Raw genomic sequence first — 24575 nt, forward strand, 5'->3', positions numbered from 1 at the left:
AATGGTACCACTATATGAGGCTGCAGTGGTTCTTACAAATTAAAATAAAAAATTCGTACAGAGTAAGAAAGCAGACCAAGGAAAGAAAATAACATTCATGTTACCAGTAGCAGTTGACGGCAAGTGAATGCGGTTAATCATCAGCTGAGGAATCAAGGAAAAAGGAGAAATGAACAGAAAACAACGCGTCCCCAAGTCCGTCCTCTGTTGCTGTGGCAGTTCTCGTAAACAACAAGCTGTTACTTCGTGTTCCGAACCAAGTATAAATTAACAGAGAGGGATGTGGCCGATGCGAGGCGTTGGTGTGGCTGGTGTGACTATTTTTTTTAGTTTTAAACGTTAATTTCAAACATACATTACTTAAATATGGACAATATGATTCAAATGTGTGTGAAATCTTATGGGACTTAACAGCTACGGTCATCAACCCTAAGCTTACACACTACTTAACGTAAATTATCCTAAGGACAAACACACACACACACACACACACACACACACACACACACACACACACACACACACACGAGGGAGAACTCGAACCTCCGCCGGGACCAGCCGCACAGTCCATGACTGCAACGCCCTAGACCACTCGGCTAATCCCGCGCGGCAACAATATGATTGCTTCATTTCTAAGACAAAGTTCCTCTTTCGCTTACTTGAGTGTCAGAATTAGGTCAGAAAGAGAAAATTATTTCAGAATTCATCTGAAGAGAAATTTATTGTATTCAGTTAGCAATTAATACAATACATACATGCAATTAACAGGCTATTAAAATATTAGGGTAAAACAGTTTGAAAGACCAAGTTCTGAGACATTTTCAGTAGCTATAAGTTAAAAGTCAGTATAAATAGTACACACGAAATAATGGATTGCCAGCTTGCACCATCCTTTACTGTTTCTAGTGAAACAAAAATCATTTTTAAATACTGCCTATAATTAAAAAGTTACCAATTATTAAAAGTTACCAATTTTCGTTACAGGCTTTTTAACCAAGTTCCTTTCACAACACCTATCCTTACGTAAATAATGTTTAAGTTTCCACAGCTTATTTCTTGTCTGTTACTGAGGAGCACTACCTTCCTACATTCGGCATTTATATGAAACAAATAATAAAAACGGGAACAATATTATTATTCTCTATTAACTTTATGACTAGAGTATTTCTTCTTACACACACACACACACACATACACATACACATACACATACACATACACATACACATACACATACACATACACATACACATACACATACACATACACATACACACACACATACACACACACACACACACACACACACACACACACACACACACGATGACGACGACGACGACGAGATACACTAAAAACAGTAGAGCGCGTCCTAAGATCCGACAAGGCAACGTTAAACCACCATTGACGATTGCTTCATGGCAGTGAAGAAAAATTCTGAGCGTTTGTCAAGAAAGTTGTTTCTGGAGTATATGCCGGAGGAATAGAATTTTGGGCCAATCCACAACTCATATTTTCAATCATAGTATAATTCTGCTATTCTCTCATGTATACTAGTTTTTGTGAGAGACTGGCTTTTGAATAACGCTAGGCAAGTGTTGAAGTATTCTTGTCAACAATGAGTTGAGATGGTATTCTACAAACACATATGAAGAACAGTGGTCGCGAAGTGGCATGGATTTAACGAGAACGTTGCGCACATAGACGATACGAGGAAAATAGAGTAAAATGCGAGCTTTGCGAATCATCGGAGATCACGACTGCAGAAGCCACCAAGCTCAGGACTTGACTGCGTGGGCGAACATGGCGCTGTACGGGAAGGAGTAGACGGTGCCGCCCGGCAGAGTGTCAGCTCGTATCGTGCCGTTACTGTAGGCCTCTGCCACGCAGTCCTGTATGAAGGCCTCCCGCTGCTGCTGCGGAATCCTGCCGACGAACGGGTTTATCGCAGTTATCGTATCTGCAACACACAAAGCAATGCGATCTACAGATAGGACAAAGTACAGCGTGAATAATCTGTAATTGTTCACCCTGAATATACTTGCAAGTGTGGAAAATATAGAAATTGTCATGTAGAGAAGTAACGTTTACATCTGCATCTAAATGGTCTTTCTGCAAATCACATTATGTGCCTGGCAGAGGGTTCACCGAACCACTTTCGCAATGATTCTATTATTCCACTCTCTTAACAGCGCGTGGAAAAAAAAAACGAACACCTGTATCTTTCCGTGTGAATTCTTATTTCCCTTGCTTTATTGTGATTACAGTTTCTCCATATTGGAGGTCGGCGTCAACGAAATATTTTCGAATTCGGAGGAGAATATTGGTGATTCAGATTTCGTGAGAAGATTGCTCCGCAATGAAAAACGCTTTTGTTTCAATGTTGTCCACCCAAATCCTATGTTATGTCGGTGGCACTCTCTTCCCTATTTCGCGAAAATACAAAACGTCCTGCTCTTTCTACTTCCTTCACGTACTTCCTTAACCTTTTCCTGTAAGGATCCCAAACCGTGCAGCAGTGTTCCAAAGAGGATGGACAAATGTAGTATACGATACGAAATTGTACGATTAAAAGGGAAATATATATATTGCTCCTTCATACAAAAGGTGTGTATTTGACATATGAGAATTAATGGTATTCATCGATATACTGCGTAGTTGTTAATCAGAAGGGAACTTCCGAACGACTGGATACGAACCTGCATTCAATAATCCAAGAGCTCCATTACTTCTTCGGAAGGTTAAACTTCATCAAAGCCAAATATCCGCTTGATCTTAGCTTTCCCGACTGATTATACAACGCTCCCAAAAATACGAGGCATTTTATTTGTACAGATTAGCAGACTGCCGCAAAGCACGAGCCTGATTTCGTTCTAACAAGTAAAAATTCTGAATCATTTTGAGTGACTGAGGTATGATTGTGTCTCCTATTATGAATGATTGATTGCTCGAACGAATTGAGAACTACATAACTACATAGATAGGAGGAAAAATTACAAGCCGCCGGGTTAACGGAGTCCTTAGAGCCACGCGAAGGTCCAGGCGAAGCTTCAGCCTACAGCTTACCACGGAGGTACGTGAATGGACCTCTAGGAGAGGTGGTACAGGCAAGGACTCCAGACAGAAGCGGTAGCACGCGAGCCGCCATCTTTAGCCCTTACCCGGACCGCCTATGCAGGAGGTGAACCGCCGTGGTTGGGAAAAGAAGACGGTCATGATTATGTTCAGGAGAGCTATGAATATGTGCAACGTAAGTGGCGAGTAGGTGTGCACGTCTGATCTTCAATGCAAGGGCTCCAGCCTCCATCAGTACACTTGTCACCAGACTAGTTCTCAAAGCTCCTGTCGCTATTCGAACCCCACAGTGATCCACATGGTCGAGTACATACTATGCTGAGGTCGCGGCCGAGCCATAAATCACACTCCCATAGTCAATACAGGATGGAACGGGCTCTGCAGAGCTGCAGCAGCGTGGAGCGAGCTGGAACCCAGTTGGTGTTGCTCAGGCAGCGGAGGGCATTGAGGTGCTGCCAACACTTCCGTTTAAGCTGACGAAGATCAGGAAGTCAAGTCAAATGAGCGTCGAAAATCAGACCTAAGAATCGATGTCTCCACTACAGTGAGTGGATCCTCGTTAAGGTAAAGTGCTGGTTCCGGATGAACGGTACGACGCCGACAGAAATGCACGACATACGTTTTCATGGCGGAAAACAGGAAGCCATGGGCTAGAGCCCATGACTGCGCCTTGTGCATGGCTCCCTGTAGGCGACCCTCAGCAACACCAGTACTGGAGCAGCAGTACGAAATGCAGACGTCGTTTGCAAACAGAAGCTGAGACGGAGGGCCCAACAGCTGCTACTACACTGTTAATGGCCACTAAAAATAGTGACCCTCAACAAAGAGCTTCCTGGATATCGATGAAACTATGGGAGGCACCAACTTGGACACGGAAAGTATGGAGCGACAGGAAGTTTCGGATAAAAACCCGGGAGCGGGTCCCCGGACACTCCACTCATACAATATGGCAAGTATACGATGTTAGCAGGTCGTGTCGTATGCTTTACTTAAATCAAAAAAGACGGCAGCCAGGTGTTGGCGTCTGGAAAACACTGTTCGGATATCAGACTCGAGGGAGACAAGATCATCAGTGATAGAGCGACCCTGCTGAGGAACTGCCCTAGCATGGAGCCAGTAGGCCACATGACTCCAGGACCCAGCCCAACCGCCAACACGCCATACGTTCCAGCAGCTTACAGACAACGTTGGTGAAGCTGATGACCCGATAGCTATCCACATCAAGTGGGTTTTTACCGAGTCTTAGCACCAGAATGATTGTCCTCTCCCGCCATTGCGATGGAAAGACGTCATCGCACCAAATCCAGTAGAAGATGACGAGGAGATATCGCTTGTTGTCAGACTAGAGATGTTTTGATTGTGGATCCAATCTGCCCCAGTAGCTGTGTCGGGGCAATGTGCAAGGACGCTGAGGAGCTCCCCGTCTGTAAATGGACCATTATAGGGTTCATTGTGACGTTCACTGAACGAGAGTGCTTTCTTTCCTTTAGCTGTTTGAGTGTGCGAAATGCTGGGGGATAATTCTCTGAAGCGGAGGCTCGAGCGTAGTGCTCAGCAAAGAGCTCGGCAATTGCGTTTGCGTCGGTTGATAACACGCCATTGGTGCTAATGCCAGTAACACATGTCGGGGTCTGATACCCACAAACATGTCTGATCTTCGTCTAGACTTGGGAAGGTGACGCATGGCACACACTGGTCGAGACGTACTTCTTCCAACGCGCCTGTTTCCATCTTTTTATATGCTGGCGAACGCGAGCACGGAGCCGCTTAAAGGCTATTAGGTGCTCTAGGGAAGGGTGCCGCTTATGTCACCGTAGAGCTCGATGAAGCTCTTAAATTGACACAGCGACTTCCGGCGACCACCAAGGGACTGTCTTTCGCCGGGGGCACCATAGACAGCGAGGGATCGCGTTTTCCGCCGCAGAAACTATCGTTGGTGTGACATGTTCAATCAACATCGATGGCACCACGTAGGGGAGACTCAACGGTGACGGTAGAGGTGAAGGCTACCCTGTCTACCATGTTTAAAGCCCATCTGGGTAGGCATCCGTGGGTATAACGTTGGGGGAGTGACAGGAGGATGGGGAAGTGGTCACTACCACACAGGTCGTCATGTGCTCTCCAGTGGATAGATGGGAGAAGTCCTGGGCTGCAAATTGATAAATTAATGGCCGAGTAACTACCATGGGCCACACAGAAATGTGTGGCAGCCCAAGTATTTAAGAGGCAGAGGTCGAGTCGGGACAGTAAATTTTCGACGTCGCTGCCATGGCCAGTAAGCATGGCACTACCCCACAAGGGGTTATGGGCGTTAAAATCTCCCAAAAGTATGAAAGGCCTAGGAGTTGATTAATCATTGCAGCTAATACGTTCAGGGGTACCGCACCATCTGGACATGGATATACGTTGCAGACAGTTATTTCCTATGTCGTCCTTATCCTTACAGCCGCAGCTTGAAGGAAGTTTGAAGGGGGGCACAGATTCACTAAATACCGAGTTCAGGACAAATGCAAACTCCACCTGACACACTATTATATTCGCTACGGTTCTTGCAACATCCCCTGTAGGTGCAAGGAGGTGGGTTACACTTCAGGGTCGCCTGCTGCACGGACTGAGTATTTGTATCATTCCTATTGTGGATGAGGCATCAGTGAGATCCAGGTCCTCAGGGGACACTGAGATCTCCACCTCATCCACAGGTGCAGATTTGATAGGGAGTGGTGGTGTTCAGACCAACAGAGGGTCCTTTTTCTTAACAGACTTTTTTGCTTGCCCTCTTTCTGCTCTTTAGGGTCTTACTGGGGGACTTCTCTGAAGTAGCTTCAGACACAGAGGAAGGCCATTAAGCTCTTCGTCCAGCAACTTTGGGCTTCTTTAGCCACTGGCGAATGTTCACTGTCACATTAGTGAACACCTTGGGGGAGGATGTCACAAGGGACCCCTTCCACATCACGGGAGCCAGAGGAGGCTGTTGTTTCTCCAGCTGGGGGAGGGGACCTATGTCCCCTGCGTTTGGGGGGCCTTGCTCCTAAAGTAGGTACACTGGGAGCAAAGGAAGATTTTCCCCCTACCAGCAAGGGGGCAGATGTATTCTGTAGCGCTGGAAGACCCACAGTTGGTGGCACATAGTGTTGTACGACTGGTACTTGTGATGGCAATGGTGATGTAGCTGCAGCGTACGTGGACATCAACCAAACAGGGTGTAACCAGTCAAATTTACGTTTTGCCTATTGATAAGTCATATGGTCCATGGTCTTTTACTCCATTTTCCGCTCCTTTTGGAGTAATGTGCAGTCTGGCGAGCAGGGCTAGTGCTGCTCTCCACAGTTGATACAAATGGGAGGAGGCTTACATGGAGTATCTGGATGCAGTGGATGTCTGCAGTCTCATGTGGCGCTGGAAGTGCAGCAGGAAGACATGAGCCCGAATTTCCATCCCTTAAAGCACAGCATAGGGGGAGGGACGTATGGTCTAACGTCACAGCAGTAAACAAACACCTTGACCTTTCCAGGCAATGAATCAGCTAAAGGTCCAAGATGAAGGCACCAGTAGCAACCATGTTGTCTTTGGGTCCCCTGTAAACGTGCAAGATGAAATGAACACCCTGACGTTCTAGAATGGCGCAGAACTCGTCGTCAGAATGCAAGGAGAGGTCGCCATGGAAAATAATCCCCAGGACCATGTTGTGACACTTGTGCAGAGTGACGGAAACGGAAAATCACTCAGCTGGTCACAAGCGAGTAACGCTTAGGATTGGGCTGGGATGCTGTCTGAATCAAGAGTACACTGCTTCTCATCTTGGACAGCGCTGTCACTTCCCCAAACTTATCCTCAAGGTGTTCAACAAAAAACTGAGGCTTCATAGGTAGAAAGGAGTCCCCCCCATTTTGCCACAGACTAAATACTGAAGCGAATATCACACTCTTCTTTCTGTAGCCCTACGTTCCTCCCATGGTGTAGCGAGGGAGGGAAACGATTTAGGGTCATATCTGTCAGCATTTTACTTGATCTTGCCCTTCTTAAAGACTTCTGGCGCAGTACCGTCACCACCAAGAGATGACAGTCCGCTTCATTGTGGGTCATCAGCCCTGATGCAAACCACTCCAATCAGGGGCTCTCCCCACAGGCACCACCCAGTCACAGCAGAGGCTACCTGGTATGATGGCCGTTGCCAGGAGTCCTGATGCCCCAGGAAGACAGTCATCTACTCCTTGGCATATGTGGGGAGTTTACAGCTCAGGAATCAGCAGTGCAATCCCTGTGTTGTCAAGGGGATACCACCAAATGGGTACATGGGTACATGAAGTCCCCACCACAAGGGACTGGTATTGTTCTGGATATTGGGTGCAGAGAAATCCAATACTGTCATGGGGGTGAAGAGAACAGGGGACAATGGAGGAAGATGGCAAACCCTGGAATGTGTGCTCGCCCAAATAGTTGAATTGCAGGTGGAGATGCGAAGCCATGACAAGAGCTTCAGGAGATCGGATCTAAGGGCACTATGGATAACACACACACTCCACATAAGGCGTCCTTCCCCATATGGCCCACACTTCTGTAGAATTTGGGAAGTGGCAGGTCAAACCACAAAATAGGACCTGAACTTATAGGGCCGAAAAGTGTGAAACACCTTTTAGTCGCCACATACAACAGGTAGGAATATCTCGGCCCTGTTCTAGCCCCTGGACCCACAGCGTCTTACAGTTTTTTCCACACAAAGCTAGAGGCCGGTGAAGCTACAGGTCCCCTGCTCGAATCCATCGATTATGTAACAATTCGTGAAGATATGCTGTAGTATTTTGTGCACGAAGGGCTGGACAGCCATCGTTTTGGTACCACAGCTCCCTCCTAGACTAGAGGGGGAACGTCTTTTAGGGTCTGTGGTAGATTGTTAGGAGGCTGCAATACTTGTGCGCGTTCTGCGAACAAAGGGCCTATGAACTGATGGTTCACTATTCCACACCACATGTTTACACTCAACGGACTCCGATGTTCCACCAGACGAAAAGGCTCTGAGCACTATGGGACTTAACATCTATGGTCATCAGTCCCCTAGATCTACTTCAGCCTAACTAACTTAAGGACAGCACACAACACCCAGTCATCACGAGGCAGAGAAATCCACCCGACGAAGCCAACGGAGATTCTCAGCAGACCAATAGTGCATGTTTCGGCGGTTCGCCTGGCCATGGCTTCATCACTGAACGAGATACATGATTGTTCTGGAATATTCTTTCTTAATGCACATGTGCAGAAATTAATACGATTCTCATAATCGTCTCCATGCAGCTCTTGATAGAGAGAGAAGTGGCAGAGGTGGAATCGATGTCGATGGAGAATGTATATGACACTTGCCTGACTTGTGCGATTGCTCGGGAGCTAACTTGCGTATCAACTGCAACAGCTGCAAGGATGTAGATTTTCACCTCTTCTGTCATCACTTGTTTCCTTCTGCTTGGTTGTCTAGGTGTTGCACTATCACTTTCACGTATTTGGTTGAAGAGGTAACTAAATAATTGCCGAGATGGTTCGCGTCTGTTGGGATATCTTTACACATACTCCGTACAAGGACGAACTATATTTTTCCTACACTTTCCATACACAATGAACATGGTGATATGTTCTACACTGGTAAATCGCATCGTCTATTTATAAGCTACTGCTTAGACTGTCACACTCATTAGCAAGTCTTAATGCATTCAAGGAACCTACAAGCACAGTAAGTTGTCTGAACGTCACAAAGCAGTGTCTGTGCAGAAACTGTTCAAAACACGATACATCGTAAACGATTTGCATTAGCGTCCTGCAACAAGCACCACAGACGTTCTAATTTACGCTGCTTTTAGTTTTTATGTCAATATGCTGCTTCGATTTTGAAAATGTATGTATGCACAAAAAACACTTCATAACTATTACCACAATCTTTTGATTGGTTAGCAATATGAGCCCATGATTACCAATCCATTCTGTGAAAACAGCCCATTAGTAGCACTTCCCATTTGGGCAATATTTGCAGTGCAAGATTTAGATGTCTCATCCTGTATACCCCAGGCCCTCCCAGCTATTGCACTCCTCGGGTCCCACGCATTGGTCCAGGCTTCGTCACTGCCGACTGTGACTTCACTCTGGCCACCCAAACTGGGACGTTACCGCGCCATCTTGATGTAACAACAGCAAGCCGTTTGAAATTCAATGGTAAGCAAGGCCGTTCGCTACGGGGATGCCTTTTTAAGCGCTTACAGTGGAGCATCCACCCTGGCTGCCTGGCTGCAGAGTTCAACTTCCGTTGCCGTTGTCTGCTTAACAAGTTCACGCTGGTGTGTACAATTGGTGGCTAACAGTGGATGCTGATCCTCCCACTGGGCGGCGTGTACCACCGGAGGATAATACTCTACTCCACCAAATATCTTAACAATACACTAACGTATGTCGCATTGCCTGTCACTCAGGCGCAACGGACCGCTGTGAATGCAATTGTGCGCCCCTTTTTCAAAACAAGGACTTACACCACTTTCAAAATGAAAGGTAAATATACCAAAATAGTAGACTAAAGCATTTGAAGGCGACCGCCTCTTCGCGGTGAGAAACGGGAAAAGCAGCGCCTCCAGATGAAAGATAGCATGAGAGTGAGCGCCGCCACAAAACAGGCAAAACAATTTTCAGCACCAGTGGGAACGTGTTAATGCAGGCATGCTGCACTATATCTCTTTATGATTAACAGTAAAGGACCTTCGAAAACATTTGGCTGCCTTCATCGCCTACACTTTCACTTTCATTACACAAAAACTCACCTACTCCACTCTCTCGAACAGCTTTTACACTTGGTGTCAGGAACTCTGTTGGAGGTTGAAGCGGTTGAGCAATGGAGGGCTTCAATGGTGGTTCTAAGTGCGTGACAGCAACAAATGCACGTAGCAGTAAGAGCGTGGCTTATATGACTAAGTGTCCTTGTATTCTTGCCTTTATCCTCTTCCTGACGTTTTGTTCCAGTTATGTCAGGGATAGACTTAGTTATGGTGCCTGATGGTAGGGGAGGGTGGGGGGGTGTTCAGAGGGAGAAACCTGCGACATCGTTTGTGTGTACCAAATGGAATCTACCTGGGAACGCAGCACCGTGCGCCGAATCTAACGATATAGCATAGTGGGTACACCGACACTGAAGACATTAACGCCAGGCAGTAAACGAAAACTCATGGCTAAAGCAAGAGAATTTAGGTCATCGTAAACAATAGGCAAATACAAGCATGGGTAGATGTACAGACTACTGCACTCCAACATCTCTGTTTACAAGTGCATGTGATAGATGTATATAAAGTTGAGTGAATGCTGTGGATAACGTTCTGCCTAAGAAATATCACAATCGGTAAGAGACAAAGAACCTATAATGTTGTAGTATGGTGACCACTGGGGCAATATGTGATGAACACTTAGTTCTAATGACCTAGATTTAAGCAGTGGCAATGCTGACTAGGAAGAACAATAACCAAGTGTCGCAACAGTATCGTGCAGTTACAGTTTCCTGGCTTTGAATCATGTAACACTGACGAAGCAGCAATGTTATTGAGACACCACAGGTGCAATATCAGTTAATGGCCGTGATGTCGTCAAACCGTTACAGGGTCCTCGAGATACACTGTTCATGGTAGCACAAAATCCACTAAGATACCTGTCCAAGCTAAGAAGATGACATAACTGAGAAATCTATCACGTATCGAACTTGTATCATTGGTGCAGAGGGCAGCTGAAAAGTGACTTTCGCCGAGGATGTCAGCTTATGTCAGAGAGTTCATTTTGTGTGATACGCTGGTCAAGTCGCTCGGGCTCAGAGGTCTCAATAAATTGGGATTTTTATAGCAAAAGGAGTCACAGAACAATGGATTTTTGATAGTAATGTCTGAGAACGTGACTACAGCAATGTTAGCAAGGACTCGTTCATTTTACAAAATAGCTTATTTGTTCTGACAGTGATAAGGTGCAAGACCTTTAGCTAAGGCACTTCACGATATTCAGTGCCTCCTGGTTTCAGATCTCTCAGGTGTAGTAACCACGATAGTTTGGAGTCAAATTACGCGCAGAAACCTCAATGACACACTAAAATTTAGAACGGTGGCCTCATATGCACGTCAGGAAAATTAAAAATATGATGAGAACGATTAAAATGTAAGCACACACACTTATCTGCAGAAAACCGAAAACCCGTCGTTGCAGCCCAGTCCTCTGTCCTCCGCACTGTAACATGAAACTGACAGGTCGCTGTTACAACACTCGAGGAGGAACAGAAAAACAGCAAAATCATCCACCAGTAGGGAGCACTGTACAGGACTCCTTAACGTTGACGTGATACTGTTTATGGCAATGGCAGAGAGGGTAACACTTAAAACACTGCCCTCGGGAACACCATTCTCGTGCTCAAAACAATCCGACACCACGTCACCAACTCTAAACATAAAGTACTTAGACAGGGAGGATTGCATGAACATGTGGAGGTGGCTACGAAAACCCCATTAATGGAGTTGCACGATAATGTTCTGTCTCGCAGCAGCAGCAGCAGCAGCAGCAGCAGCAGCAGTCAGTTCTGGATTTCTTACAAGACTCTGCCTTTGGAGGTACTGGGAACACTGCAACAGTGGCAACTGTCGCTTTCTTTGATGATCTTGAAGGGTGGGGGGCAGCAGGCTGTGGGCCCTGAGACAATTGCAGTACACCGACAAACGCAGGTACTGGTGCTGACACTAGACATCCCCTTTTACAAAGAAGCTATGGCTGTCGAAATAAGCTTCTTAATGAAAAAAGAGACAGCATTGGTCGTTTATTATTTTACTATTGCAAAATCGATTTTCTGTCACTGAGTGACCATATTCAGTGCTATATTGTATAACTTAAATTGGGATGCACTGTTGTCACTAAGCTTAGTGACAACAGTGCATCCCAATTTAAGTTATACAATATAGCACTGAAGATGGTCACTCAGTGAAAGAAAATCGATTTTGCAATAGTAAAAAATATACGACCAATGCTGTCTCTTTTTTCAAGTATACCTGTTATCTGGTCGTAGTGCACAAGACAACATGGAGTCGCCAATCAATAAGCTTCTTAATGGCCGGACCAAAAGATGTAGTGAATGTGGGAGGCTGCAAGCCTTTTAAATCTTCTTGACCATATGAGATGTGCTTCAATCTTTTGATCTCCTGTATCTCCAGACAGGATGATCCGCAGAGCAGTTTACACACTTTGGAGACGAGGAGCAATGAACTCCTTCATGGGCGGCCGTACCAAATTTGCCACAATTGACTTCACCCTTACTTCATAAGGTGCTCAAAGCGCTGCCACTTAAAACGACACATTGGGGTGGGGACATACAGCTACACACTTAGGCGAAGGAAACATGCCTTGAAATGCTCTGGGAGTTTCATGCTATTGAAGACGATGAAGTAGTCAGATTTTATTAGATCCCTATCGGCCCTTTTCAATATACTTTGCACATCAACGATCCCTCCTTGAACCCTCTCCGTTCGTCCTTGGAGAGGTCTACCAGATCCATACACGACAACACTGTTGCTGCAGTTCAATGTGTTGTGGGGTTCCGGTTCTATGGCACCTTCTTCAAGGCATTTGGCTTTGCAGAGATTATCGCTTATTAAGAACTAGCAGTTTCAACAAACAGTGTGCCGTTACACAATTTCTTGACTGATTTCAGCGTACCTGTGAAGAACTCCAAACGTTTTTGAATATAAAAAGTGAAACCTCAAAACTGCCCTCATTCTGTTTAACAATGAAATACACATTCTTACCAGCAGGTTGTGTTTTATTACTATTCATGGGCAAATTCTGTGAAACCTCCGAGTGTTGAAGACTAGCTACGTGAGTCCTATTATTTTATCGGGCACTTGCCTACCAGCGACCCACCCTTTCCGCTGGGAGGAGCAGGCGAAAACTTTGAGAGTCTCACATGCAGTTAGGGAAATAAGACTGAGCCCTGTGTACCAGAGTAAGCTGTGTACAACTGAGATGCGCCAGGTTCCCCACCAATGACTGTTCCACCGCAACAGCGATGCATCTTATTGGTTCGCTGCATACCTAGAGATTGAGGGCTTTTTTGTATTTACCATCCTCACAATCCAGGCAGTCAAGCGAAAAATCTCAATTCCATGTCACACACAAAATTCCAATGACACATATCCAAAGATTACAGTGACAGTGGCTCGTGGCGCTTACCATTCCCCATCTCAACAATCCCGGGGTCGCGAAGCGGATGCTCGGCGAACGAATACTTAGCCGCTGAGGGCCAGAAACGTCAATAGGGACTGTTATCCAGAGAACGACCAGCTTCCAGGAAGTATCGCTGGCAATGAAAAATGCGGCAGTGCTGATCTTTCGCATGAGCCATATCTTTAACCTTGCCCCAGCAAAGCAGCTAGGGCAGTAAGAGATTGAAAATACGGCTTCAGTTGTAAATTTCTTTTATTATTACACGACCGGTTTCGGGCTCTTATAAGCCCATCTTCAGGTGTCGTAACTGTGCTGTGGCCCCAGAGCACCGCCGTGGACGTCTACCAGGCGCGGTGTGTTACCTAAAAGCGCAGAACAGGGAGTTGCGGATGTACTTCCAACAGGATTGTTTGTAGGGAAATAAGATTGAGTGATCACGGATTCCTCACTCTGCCACTGACTCCACAAGACCGCCAGACGATTCTCGTGCCACCTCATAGACCAAGGTATGAACTGATGTCCTCCCAACGCTGTACTGCTGGGATCCGACACTGCTAGAGGAATTCACGAAGCCATCAGACGTGTGTGTGTGTGTGTGTGTGTGTGTGTGTGTGTGTGTGTGTGTGTGTGTGTGTGTGTGTGTGTGTGTGTGAGTGTGTGTTTGTTTTGAGGTTTTCGGGCGCTAAACAGCGTGGTCATTAGCGCCCAACCACTATCTCACCAGGCTGACCACCAACCTGCTTTGCTCTGGACACCTGAGTGGGACACTGCCATGCCATCTTTATTCAGGAACAGCAGCACTGTTTTAACTGTTCTTTGATATCCTGGATAGTGGCACTGGGATTGTGTTTACTTCTGAACTGGTCCCAAGCATCTACATCTACATATATAATCCGCTATCCACCAAGCAGTGGGTGGCGGAGGCCATAATTCGCGCCAAAGTCATGTTTCGCCCCGCTGTTCCACTCGCGGACCGGGAGATGGAAAAACGACTGTCTGAACACCTCAGTACGAGCTCTAATTTCCCTAATGTTTGAATGGTTATCATTGCGCGATTTGAAAGTTGGTGGCTATAATATATGCTCTACATCCTTTGTGAAGATCGGATTTTGGAATTTAGTGAGCAGCCCCTTCCGTTTAGCGCGTCGTGTATCTGCAAGTGTGTCCCACATCAAACTTTCTATGACATTTGTAACGCTCTCGCGATGGCTAAATGTACCAGTCACGAATCTTGCCGCTCATCTTTGGACCTTCTCAATCTCTTGAATCAGACCCAACTGTTTTAAACTTGTGTAATTTGATAATTCTCTTTGAGATCATTTCGAACAGTCACATCCAGATATTTGACTGATGTTACCGCTTCCGAAGACTAGGCATTTATTTTGTACTCTTAAATTCATAGATGTAGATGTAGATGAAGATGAAATGGGAGATACGATACTGCGTGAAGAGTTTGACAGAGCACTGAAAGACCTGAGTCGAAACAAGGCCCCCGGAGTAGACAACATTCCATTGGAACTACTGACGGCCTTGGGAGAGCCAGTCCTGACAAAACTCTACCATCTGGTGAGCAAGATGTATGAAACAGGCGAAATACCCTCAGACTTCAAGAAGAATATAATAATTCCAATCCCAAAGAAAGCAGGTGTTGACAGATGTGAGAATTACCGAACAATCAGTTTAATAAGCCACAGCTGCAAAATACTAACGCGAATTATTTACAGACGAATGGAAAAACTAGTAGAAGCCGACCTCGGGGAAGATCAGTTTGGATTCCGTAAAAATACTGGGACACGTGAGGCAATACTAACCTTACGACTTATCTTAGAAGAAAGATTAAGGAAAGGCAAACCTACGTTTCTAGCATTTGTAGACTTAGAGAAAGCTTTTGACAATGTTGACTGGAATACTCTCTTTCAAATTCTAAAGGTGGCAGGGGTAAAATACAGGGAGCGAAAGGCTATTTACAATTTGTACAGAAACCAGATGGCAGTTATAAGAGTCGAGGGACATGAAAGGGAAGCAGTGGTTGGGAAGGGAGTAAGACAGGGTTGTAGCCTCTCCCCGATGTTATTCAATCTGTATATTGAGCAAGCAGTAAAGGAAACAAAAGAAAAATTCGGAGTAGGTATTAAAATCCATGGAGAAGAAATAAAAACTTTGAGGTTCGCCGATGACATTGTAATTCTGTCAGAGACAGCAAAGGACTTGGAAGAGCAGTTGAATGGAATGGATGGTGTCTTGAAGGGAGGATATAAGATGAACATCAACAAAAGCAAAACGAGGATAATGGAATGTAGTCGAGTTAAGTCGGGTGATGTTGAGGGTATTAGATTAGGAAATGAGACACTTAAAGTAGTAAAGGAGTTTTGCTATTTGGGGAGCAAAATAACTGATGATGGTCGAAGTAGAGAGGATATAAAATGTAGACTGGCAATGGCAAGGAAAGCGTTTCTGAAGAAGAGAAATTTGTTAACATCGAGTATAGATTTAAGTGTCAGGAAGTCTTTTCTGAAAGTGTTTGTATGGAGTGTGGCCATGTATGGAAGTGAAACATGGACGATAAATAGTTTGGACAAGAAGAGAATAGAAGCTTTCGAAATGTGGTGCTACAGAAGAATGCTGAAGATTAGATGGGTAGATCACATAACTAATGAGGAGGTACTGAACAGGATTGGGGAGAAGAGGAGTTTGTGGCACAACTTGACCAGAAGAAGGGATCGGTTGGTAGGACATGTTCTGAGGCATCAAGGGATCACCAATTTAGTATTGGAGGGCAGCGTGGAGGGTAAAAATCGTAGGGGGAGACCAAGAGATGCATACACTAAGCAGATTCAGAAGGATGTAGGTTGCAGTAGGTACTGGGAGATGAAGAAGCTTGCACAGGATAGAGTAGCATGGAGAGCTGCATCAAACCAGTCTCAGGACTGAAGACCACAACAACAACAAATTCATAGGGATTTTCGCCTTGTTATACGCAGTAAATTACACTTATTAATATTGAGCGATAACTGCCAGTCATTACACCACGCATTTATTTTCTACAAATCTTCATTGATTTATGAATGGTCGGCTCCATGTAGTTCCCAAGTAATGCAGGGACCGTAAACCATGAAATTACCAAAAATGCAGTAACCAGTCAGTTGAAAGCACCTATGATGGCTGTTAATCAGTTGAAATCTATTTACAAAAGTGAATAAATAAAACATGATTTTGCGACTGGTTGCTGTATATTTGGTAACCTCATTTATTTGTTCACAACTTACGTGTGATACTACTTTCCTGTTGACTACAGCATCATCGGCAAACAGTCTAATGCCGCTGTCAATACCATCAACCAGATCGTTTATGTAAATTGTAAATGTTCTGTTGTCTAGAGATCTGGGTATTTTGCCAGCTACAGTGTTACGTCAACACTATGCAGACCACAGAGATTTGTCATGTGTAGAGAAGCATCGTCCGGTTGAAAAATTACACCGCAGTATTGTCGCACGAGAAGTAACACGTGAGGGCACACCACATATGTGGTGATATGTCAGCAGAGTTCCTTCAGTCACTACGCTAGGCGTAATTTGAATTCTGCGTAGCTTTCTGCCATACTTGCCGATGACAGCCTTCCATGGTAGTGTAGAACCACGCCTTATCACTTAACCCAATTCGGCATCACTTATCAACAGTCCAGGCTTCTCTGTTGTGGCAGCATTCCAAATCGATAGCCTATACATGGGGCGGAAACTCCCATCCAGAAGCTGTTAGTCAGAGCAACGGTGCGGGATGACACAGAACGTCGCAGGGAATCCTCTACTTGTGCTCCGATGGCGGGCGCAGGTATGAAAGTGTTACGACGTGTCTGGTGCACAGTACGACCATCTTACCCTGCGGTGGTCGCAGGTGGTCGACAAAAACCTTGACGCGAGTATTCCCATACAGTCCCGCAACAGGCTACCATCACATCCGAATGCCACACATATCTGGATACTGCACGATTCGAAAAGCTAGCCAAAAGGAGACAAGACGAGGCCCATTTCAGACTGTCAGGTCTTGCTAAAGCTGGCTCACCCTAGTATGAGAAATCTCAATGTCATTTACAAAGATCACTTACCGTGTTGTGTGCGCTTCACTTTATCAGTCAGTGTACTTTAACCTGCTTGCTCCAGTCGAGTCTGTCTCCTTCGACAATTTTTTTACCTCCACACTAACTCTCACTAGCTAATTAACAATCCCTTTATGTGTTAAAGTGGGCCCTATCAGCATATTTCTCCTTTAATCTATTCTTGAATAGATCTACATCCATACTCTGCAAGCGGAGGGTACCTTGAGTACCTCTATAGGTTCTCCCTTTTATTCCAGCCTCTTATTGTTCTTGGAAAGAAAGATTGTCGGCATACCTCTGTGTGGGCTCTAATCTCTCTGATTTTATCCTCACGGTCTCTTCGCGAGATATACGTGGGAGAGAGCAATATACTGCTTGACTCGTCGGTGAAGGTATATTGCGGTTTTCGCTGAGACGCTAGACACTGTACGCTTTATTCCACAGATATAGCTGAAAAGGAGACGTAAAAAGATTTACAATTGTGATTACGCACAGTTAAGACGCAGGACTCAACAGTTTGGTTATTGCAGCTATGACATTAGGTCAAGCACTTGATATGCTAGAAGAAGTATTGTAAAATCCAAAGATTAAGGAATAGGTTAAGAATGAGAAGACCACGTCCTTTATCTAGTCGCTTAACTGAGCGTAATCGCGAGTAACAGGATCTAACAACCTAATATTAGACATCTCCAGCAAAAATTCGTGGCTCGTCAGTCGGGAGTTTCCGGAGTTTGTTACGTGTTGAAATTTATCACAGCACTAGAAATTTAGTACGCTACTGCAGTGCCTGCGTTGCTAAGAATTACGCTGCATTGTGGCTTCGGACTGTACGGGAATGTACATAATCGATGTAGGAGTGCAGGCTGTACACACACGGTTGACGAAGTTTGGATCTGGCTGTGAAATGTTCTCTGATAGCCAATGGTAGGGCGACCACCTGCGATAAGCGGGAAATCTGGTTCGAGTGTCGGTCCGGCACAAATATTCATTGTCATTCAATTATACAGTAGATGGTTGTCCGTCTTTGCAACTGTGAATACTTTTCTTTTAGGGATTTATTGATGGCTATCATTTCTTGTTTAAGAGTCGCTTATTTTTTTAGTTCCATTCAGAGTAGAGAATTTTTTTTGTATGCTGTGACTTCTGTTTTATTAACTTAAATGAATATCCAACGTTATCGCGGAATGTACTTTTTGTTTTCGGTCACTGTAAGGGGGTTACCATGAAACGCTATAAGAGAAAATATTTCATTGAAATATTGGCCGATCGACATTCAGCACGATTCAAGGATAACCTCCGACTCCGTTTTTGGAAGAAGTTTGGTGTCCCTTTTGATACTGAGTAGAAGTCGGCACACCTGCCTGAGCCGTTACTTGGGTTACTTGGCAGTCTATGCAAGAATGGTCTAATGTCTGTATTTGTGTCTTTGTATTCTATATATGTCAGCTGAAATTTTTCCTTCTATATCTAACATGTGAGTCACTTCGTGTTCTATTTGTGCTTGTTCTGGTGGCTGTCGTAAGTTTCGTTTTCCTCTGATTGTTTAATTGATGCGTGTTGTTCTTTGTTTGTTTGCTCTGGGATGTTTGAGTCCATTACTGTATTTTCTTCTTCTTCTTCTTCTTCTTCTGATTGCACATTATTTTGTTCCAGTATTTGTTGTACTTGTTGTTTGATGTTTTCTAATTCTGACTGGGGTATCCTGTTATTTTTGATTATTACACGGATCTGATCAGCTAGTCGTTGTTCTGTTAAAAATTTTAATTCTGGGTATCTGGTAATAAATGTTGTGTATACTTGTGATCTGTATCCAGTTGTGTTGGTTCCTAGGTTTGTTGCTTGGTAATAACAGAACATGAGGTGTCGATTAACTTCATCTGACCATCTCATCCTCTGCCTTTGTTTTCCTTCTAGGGTGGTTGTAGGAAGCATATCCTGCAAAACACCTCTATTTGGATTTAAATCATTTTCCAGTTGGCTAGCAGTGTCGTTACCATTGTGGGCGGGCATAGGGTTCAAGCGTCGTCCCCGACCATGACGGCGCTTGTCCGCGGCTTCTTTAGTTCTGTCCTGAACCAACTTTATTATTATTATTATTATTATTATTATTATTATCCTTTATCAGAATTTTTGTCTTAATAATAATAATAATAAATTATTATTACTGTTTACTGGCGTTTTTATGTCAGTAGGGTGGTGATTTTGTTACACGAAGTGGTTTGAAAATCTGGTGTATGGGTTTCCACCTTTCAGTGCTTAGCTGTTAGAGTATCTTGTTGTAAGCTTTATGCTTTTCTTTCACACGTATGCTGAAGGACAGTCATTGAAGGTTACTATTGTATGTCTGCACAACTTCAAATAAATTTAGCAAAACAGAGCATTTGCAGTCTTGCCTCTGAAGGCCATCACAATTCATTTAGAGTATGTAAAGCCGAAGAAAGATTCTCTTAACGAAAGCTGATTTCCAGTACTTGTTGAAGTGTGGTTCGAAGTATATTAAAAATCGAATAATCATATTATTATGCACTTTTGGCTCAAGTGAAGTTAGAAATTTCACTTCGATACTTGACATCCTGAGGTTACATCTTTGCAACATTTAGGCCCATATCACGCTCTGAAAAGCACGATTTCAAAGTTTGTGTGTGATATGAAGGATACTATTTATGATCTAATAATTACTAATTTAAATCCTAATGTTTTCACTCCCGTACCCCAAACACTGCGACATATGAAACTTATTATCACCGAATTTTTGGAGCGATGCTTCGTGAAAGTCTACTCGAAGACACTAAAATAGTGATTTCCCTTATTAAAAACCTGAACATAATTTGAAATAATATCGCCACCGGAAACCTTACATTCTTTCTCAAATTCACTGCGGAAGTCTTTAAAGAGTATTTAAGATTCCAATACTACACTGATTATGTGAATATATTACCAGGATGTAATTAATTTTCACCTTTATTAGAATAGAGTGAGTTGCTGTGAGGCTACAAATTTATCTTTTACTGATTAAACAATACTTGCTTAATCACACACGAATTTTATCCATGCATCATATAATAGAAATATCATCTACTTTCACCACTCAAGTTCACCATTAAAAGCTCATAACCTCATTGGCAGACCCTTTGTACACCGTAGTAGCACATCCTACCACTTTAGCAAAATAAAATATTCGGAACATCGTGTTTTCGAGATATCTTTAATCCGGTGGATGATTTTTGCTATTTGGCAGAAAAGTAACTGATGATGGCCGAAATGGAGAGGATATGAAATGTAGACAGGCAGTGGCAAGAAAGGTGTCTATGAAGAAGAGAAATTTGTTAACAGAGTATTTCCATGCAGTGTAGCTTTTTTTCATCAGTTTTCTGATTGGTTTGATGAGGCTCACCCACGAATTCTTTTCCTGCGTCAACCCCTTCATCTCAGAGAGCACTTGCAACATAAGTCCTATCCAAGTCTTCCTCTACAGTTTTTGCCCTCTATATCTTCCTTTAGTACCATGGAAGTCGTTCGTTCATGTAGTCACACAACGAAGTGAAACATGGACGATGAACAGTTTAGACAAGAAGATAATGGAAGCATTTGAAATGTAGTGCTACAGAAGAATGCTGAAGATTAAATCATGTAACTAATGAAGCGGTATTTAACAGAATTGGGGAGTAAAGAACTTTGTAGCACAACCTAAGTAGAGGAAGGGATCAGTTGGTAGGACACATTCTGAGACCTCAAGGGATCAGCAGTTTACTACAGGAGGAAAGAGTGTGGGGTAAATAGTTCAAATGGCTCTGAGCACTAATGGACGTAACTGCTGAGGTCATCAGTCCCCTAGGACTTAGAACTACTTAGAACTACTTAAACCTAACTAACCTAATGACACCACACACATCCATGCCCGAGGCAGGATTCGAACCTGCGTCCGTTGCGGTCGCGCGGTTCCAGACTAACGCCTAGAACATCTCGGCCACCCCGGCCGGCGTGTGTGGGGTAAAAGTCGCAGAGGGAGACCACGAGATGAATACAGTAAGCAGAATCAGAAGGATTTAGGTTGCAGTAGTTACTCGGAGATGGATACACTCGCACAGGAGAGAGTTGCATGGAGAGCTGCATCAATCCAGTTTTCGGACTGAAGACCACAACATAACCACCTCGCTGAAACCTCGTATTTTCGTACGAACGTCTAAATATGAAAATATCAATGTTGCATTTTAGCTTCATAGGTAGCGGCCCTTGTGACGCTAATCGATGGTGGGAGGAGGAAAGTGGCATCACAAAGTTGAAGCGTTTTTAAATTCTACGGCATGGCGGTTCCGCCTTCACCTCATATAATCTTAAAACGTATCGAGTAATTCCAGTAACTGAAGACAGAGCGTACAGCACCCACCACTTTCTTTTCGAGGCAGAGATAGCTCTTTTACGTGCATTCGGCAGCCTTTTAATAGCAAACGCCTCATGGCAGCCCTCGTCTCCAAGCACAGAGACCTTACGGTATCCACACCACTCAGGGAGGTTGAACTCTAACCTACTTCATACATGAAACATACTAACCTAACATAACCACCTTGCCCCAGCGAAAAAATGACGGGAGAGATCGGATGCACCATGACCAAGCTGTCAGTGTATGTTGCCGGGCGACCTCTGGCGATGGCGTCTGACGTCCGTTGCCGATGACACTGAGCGCAGCGTAACAGACAGCGTCTGTGCCAGCGAAAAATAATCACGAAACCCACACCATTGACTTCTAAGTAGTATATAAACAATTCCCAAATGAAGAAGAGGGAGGAAAACTTCCGAAACTTTATATGAGCATTATCCAGGAAGTAGCTTCCATAAGGCTGTAAATGAAGTCATTAAATAGTCCTGTTTTGTTACGTTGCTGTTCAGATTTAAGCCCTTTCTTCTGTAGACGTAGATAATGTACGAGTTTTCAAAATGAGCATCGTAGTTACCAGTTCCACTTATGAGCAACAGTAGTATTTATTGATTAAGAGTGCAAGGTGAAACTTTCATGCTAGACAAAATTTTCAGCTAGTAGAAGAGTACAGAAAGCAGGTGACAAAATTGGTAAAAAACTGTCATTACACGATATTTGAACTGACATACTCGTTTCTGTAACTTTTAAAGAACGTTCTGCATCAAATCGTCAGTAAATAATTAATGCCTCGCACTTTCTCTGTTCGTTTGGCGTCTGAAATTCCTGTCTGAGAACCGCAGATGGTTTCTTGGAACTTCCCTTTTGCGACGCGATTCGAAGGGAGAAGTCATATATAATAAACACATTATTGCTAATTGACAGCTCTCTATAGTATGAAGACACAATTGCAATATAAACTAAACGAGACTGTTTAATAAAGTTTATGGCCACTGCTTTTGATACACCGAAGGAATTTTATTTTTAGATTTCATGGAAGCAGGTACAAAATTTTGGAAGATAGTGTGAACCATCACGAGAACTCAGGCGAGCCATCCGCAGCAATGTTAGTGCAGTGGCTCTGCACTTGTTAAATACGAACTGTCACTGCAATTTAAAAAAGAACGTTTTGAAACACCAACCTTGTAGGCTGAATTGGCTCCAAGTACACATATTCTCCGTAGACAAGAAAAACATACCACAGCATCGTGACTGACAGTGATATCGGGAAGTTTGTACAAGGGCTTGTCAGAGTAAGAAAAGGTCGGTCGCGAAATGAAAACCACAGCGGTTTTACTTTCATTTTTTTATTTTTTTTATTTTGCAGCAGTTAGCTACGCCCTCCAGCTACTTCTCTACATTGTCGTTGATCCGACAGACATCTGTGGCAACGCTGTACTAACTTTCCAATAAAGGGTCTCTGCATGAGCCTCTTCATGATTTTGCCATACCACACAGCTTCATTTGTTTGCCTCTGGCATTTCAATTGTTGCTGCAAGTCGTCTCTTACCCTAGATGTAAAGAAGAAAAGCGAAAAGAGTGAGCAGCTGATTGTGGTGGGCACAGTACACTATCCACACTTCTTTTTAACATTTCACTAGGTTATTGGTACTTGTCGGAGCCCCCACACGCATGTTTGATACATTTAAGTGCCATATTTCAATGTATCTGTTCTTACCACCTCTTGTCCGACCAGTTGAATGTATGCAAGGATTTCATTGTGTAGATCCGTGGGAGTGTAGCAGCCTGCCACTGTGAGAACAGCCAACTGTAGGAAACACCTACCAGGTAGCGTTGAGGTTTCTGTTTGCCTTTGACGAACCCTTTGTATAGGTTGGTGCCACAATAGGGGTTCCTCTGGCCACTTCCGTAGGTACGGGGAGCGATTGTGGTTCGAGAGCTAATGCTCGTGGACGTGTTCCGTACGATGCGAAACGGGTGAGATACTGACGGCCAGAGTGCCTTTTCGGTGAGAAGTTCATGTGTTTTATATAAGTTTTTGAAAGCTAGTCAACGTAAATGATTCCTTTCATCGTTCATAGTTTATTAACGTGTGTGACGAATTTTACTTGTTAATTCGCGAATGTTAAGTGCGTTAAAATCCAGGGCGGTGTAGGCTATGTTCAGTTGAACTGTTAAACACGTGCAGCCGTGTTGAGTTTATTGTCATTCAGTTCACTTTGTTTAGTATCCCCTTTCGCGAGAGCATTTATATTTCGTATGATTTCAGTGATTTTATTACAATTTTGCGCAATTCGTCTCTCTTGATAACTTTCTTTTTGCACGCTTTTGTTTGTGAGGACCACGTGGTCGTGATGTAATGAGAAAGTCTACAGTGTCAAGGCCGAAGTGATCTTACGCTGTAGAATATCTGAATTCTGATTCTTATTTATACTTCATCTTTATAGCAATTAACTTTAATAGAAATTTTACTCATCCCACATGTTAAAATCAAGGAAACAACCCCTCTTGCTACCCACGTGTGCTGTGGTCAAGGTTTTTAGTTCTTTTTCTTCCCGTTAGTCTCTCCAGTGCGTGTGAAAGTATGTGTTTATGATTAAACCATCCTTTGATCATTCCTCTTCCATAGTTCGTAGACCTTGAAGGGGACTCCGAAGTAAAGTTCTAGGTTTAATTAACATGCGACGAAGTAGATTGTAGGCAACAGCAACCATCATATTACTCACTATATATATTCATGCATACAATTACATTTACCGATCTAATAAATGTTCTTTTGCCACAATTTTTCTATGCTCTAACTGCAAAAATTCCACTTCATGT

The 24575-nt window shown here is 43.9% G+C and overlaps 1 protein-coding gene across 1 annotated transcript in view; it reads right to left on the reverse strand.

Moving 5' to 3' along the window:
- Positions 1-1562: 1562 nt before the first annotated feature.
- LOC126260952 (juvenile hormone acid O-methyltransferase-like) overlaps positions 1563-24575 on the reverse strand; it is a 92405-nt gene continuing 69392 nt past the window's right edge. The window contains exon 5 of the mRNA XM_049958464.1: positions 1563-1960. Within this exon, the coding sequence (XP_049814421.1) occupies positions 1779-1960 (182 nt within the window). The 3' untranslated portion in view covers positions 1563-1778. The remainder of the gene's footprint in view (positions 1961-24575) is intronic.

Source organism: Schistocerca nitens, chromosome 5 (genome assembly GCF_023898315.1).
Source record: "Schistocerca nitens isolate TAMUIC-IGC-003100 chromosome 5, iqSchNite1.1, whole genome shotgun sequence".
Lineage (NCBI taxonomy): Eukaryota > Metazoa > Arthropoda > Insecta > Orthoptera > Acrididae > Schistocerca > Schistocerca nitens.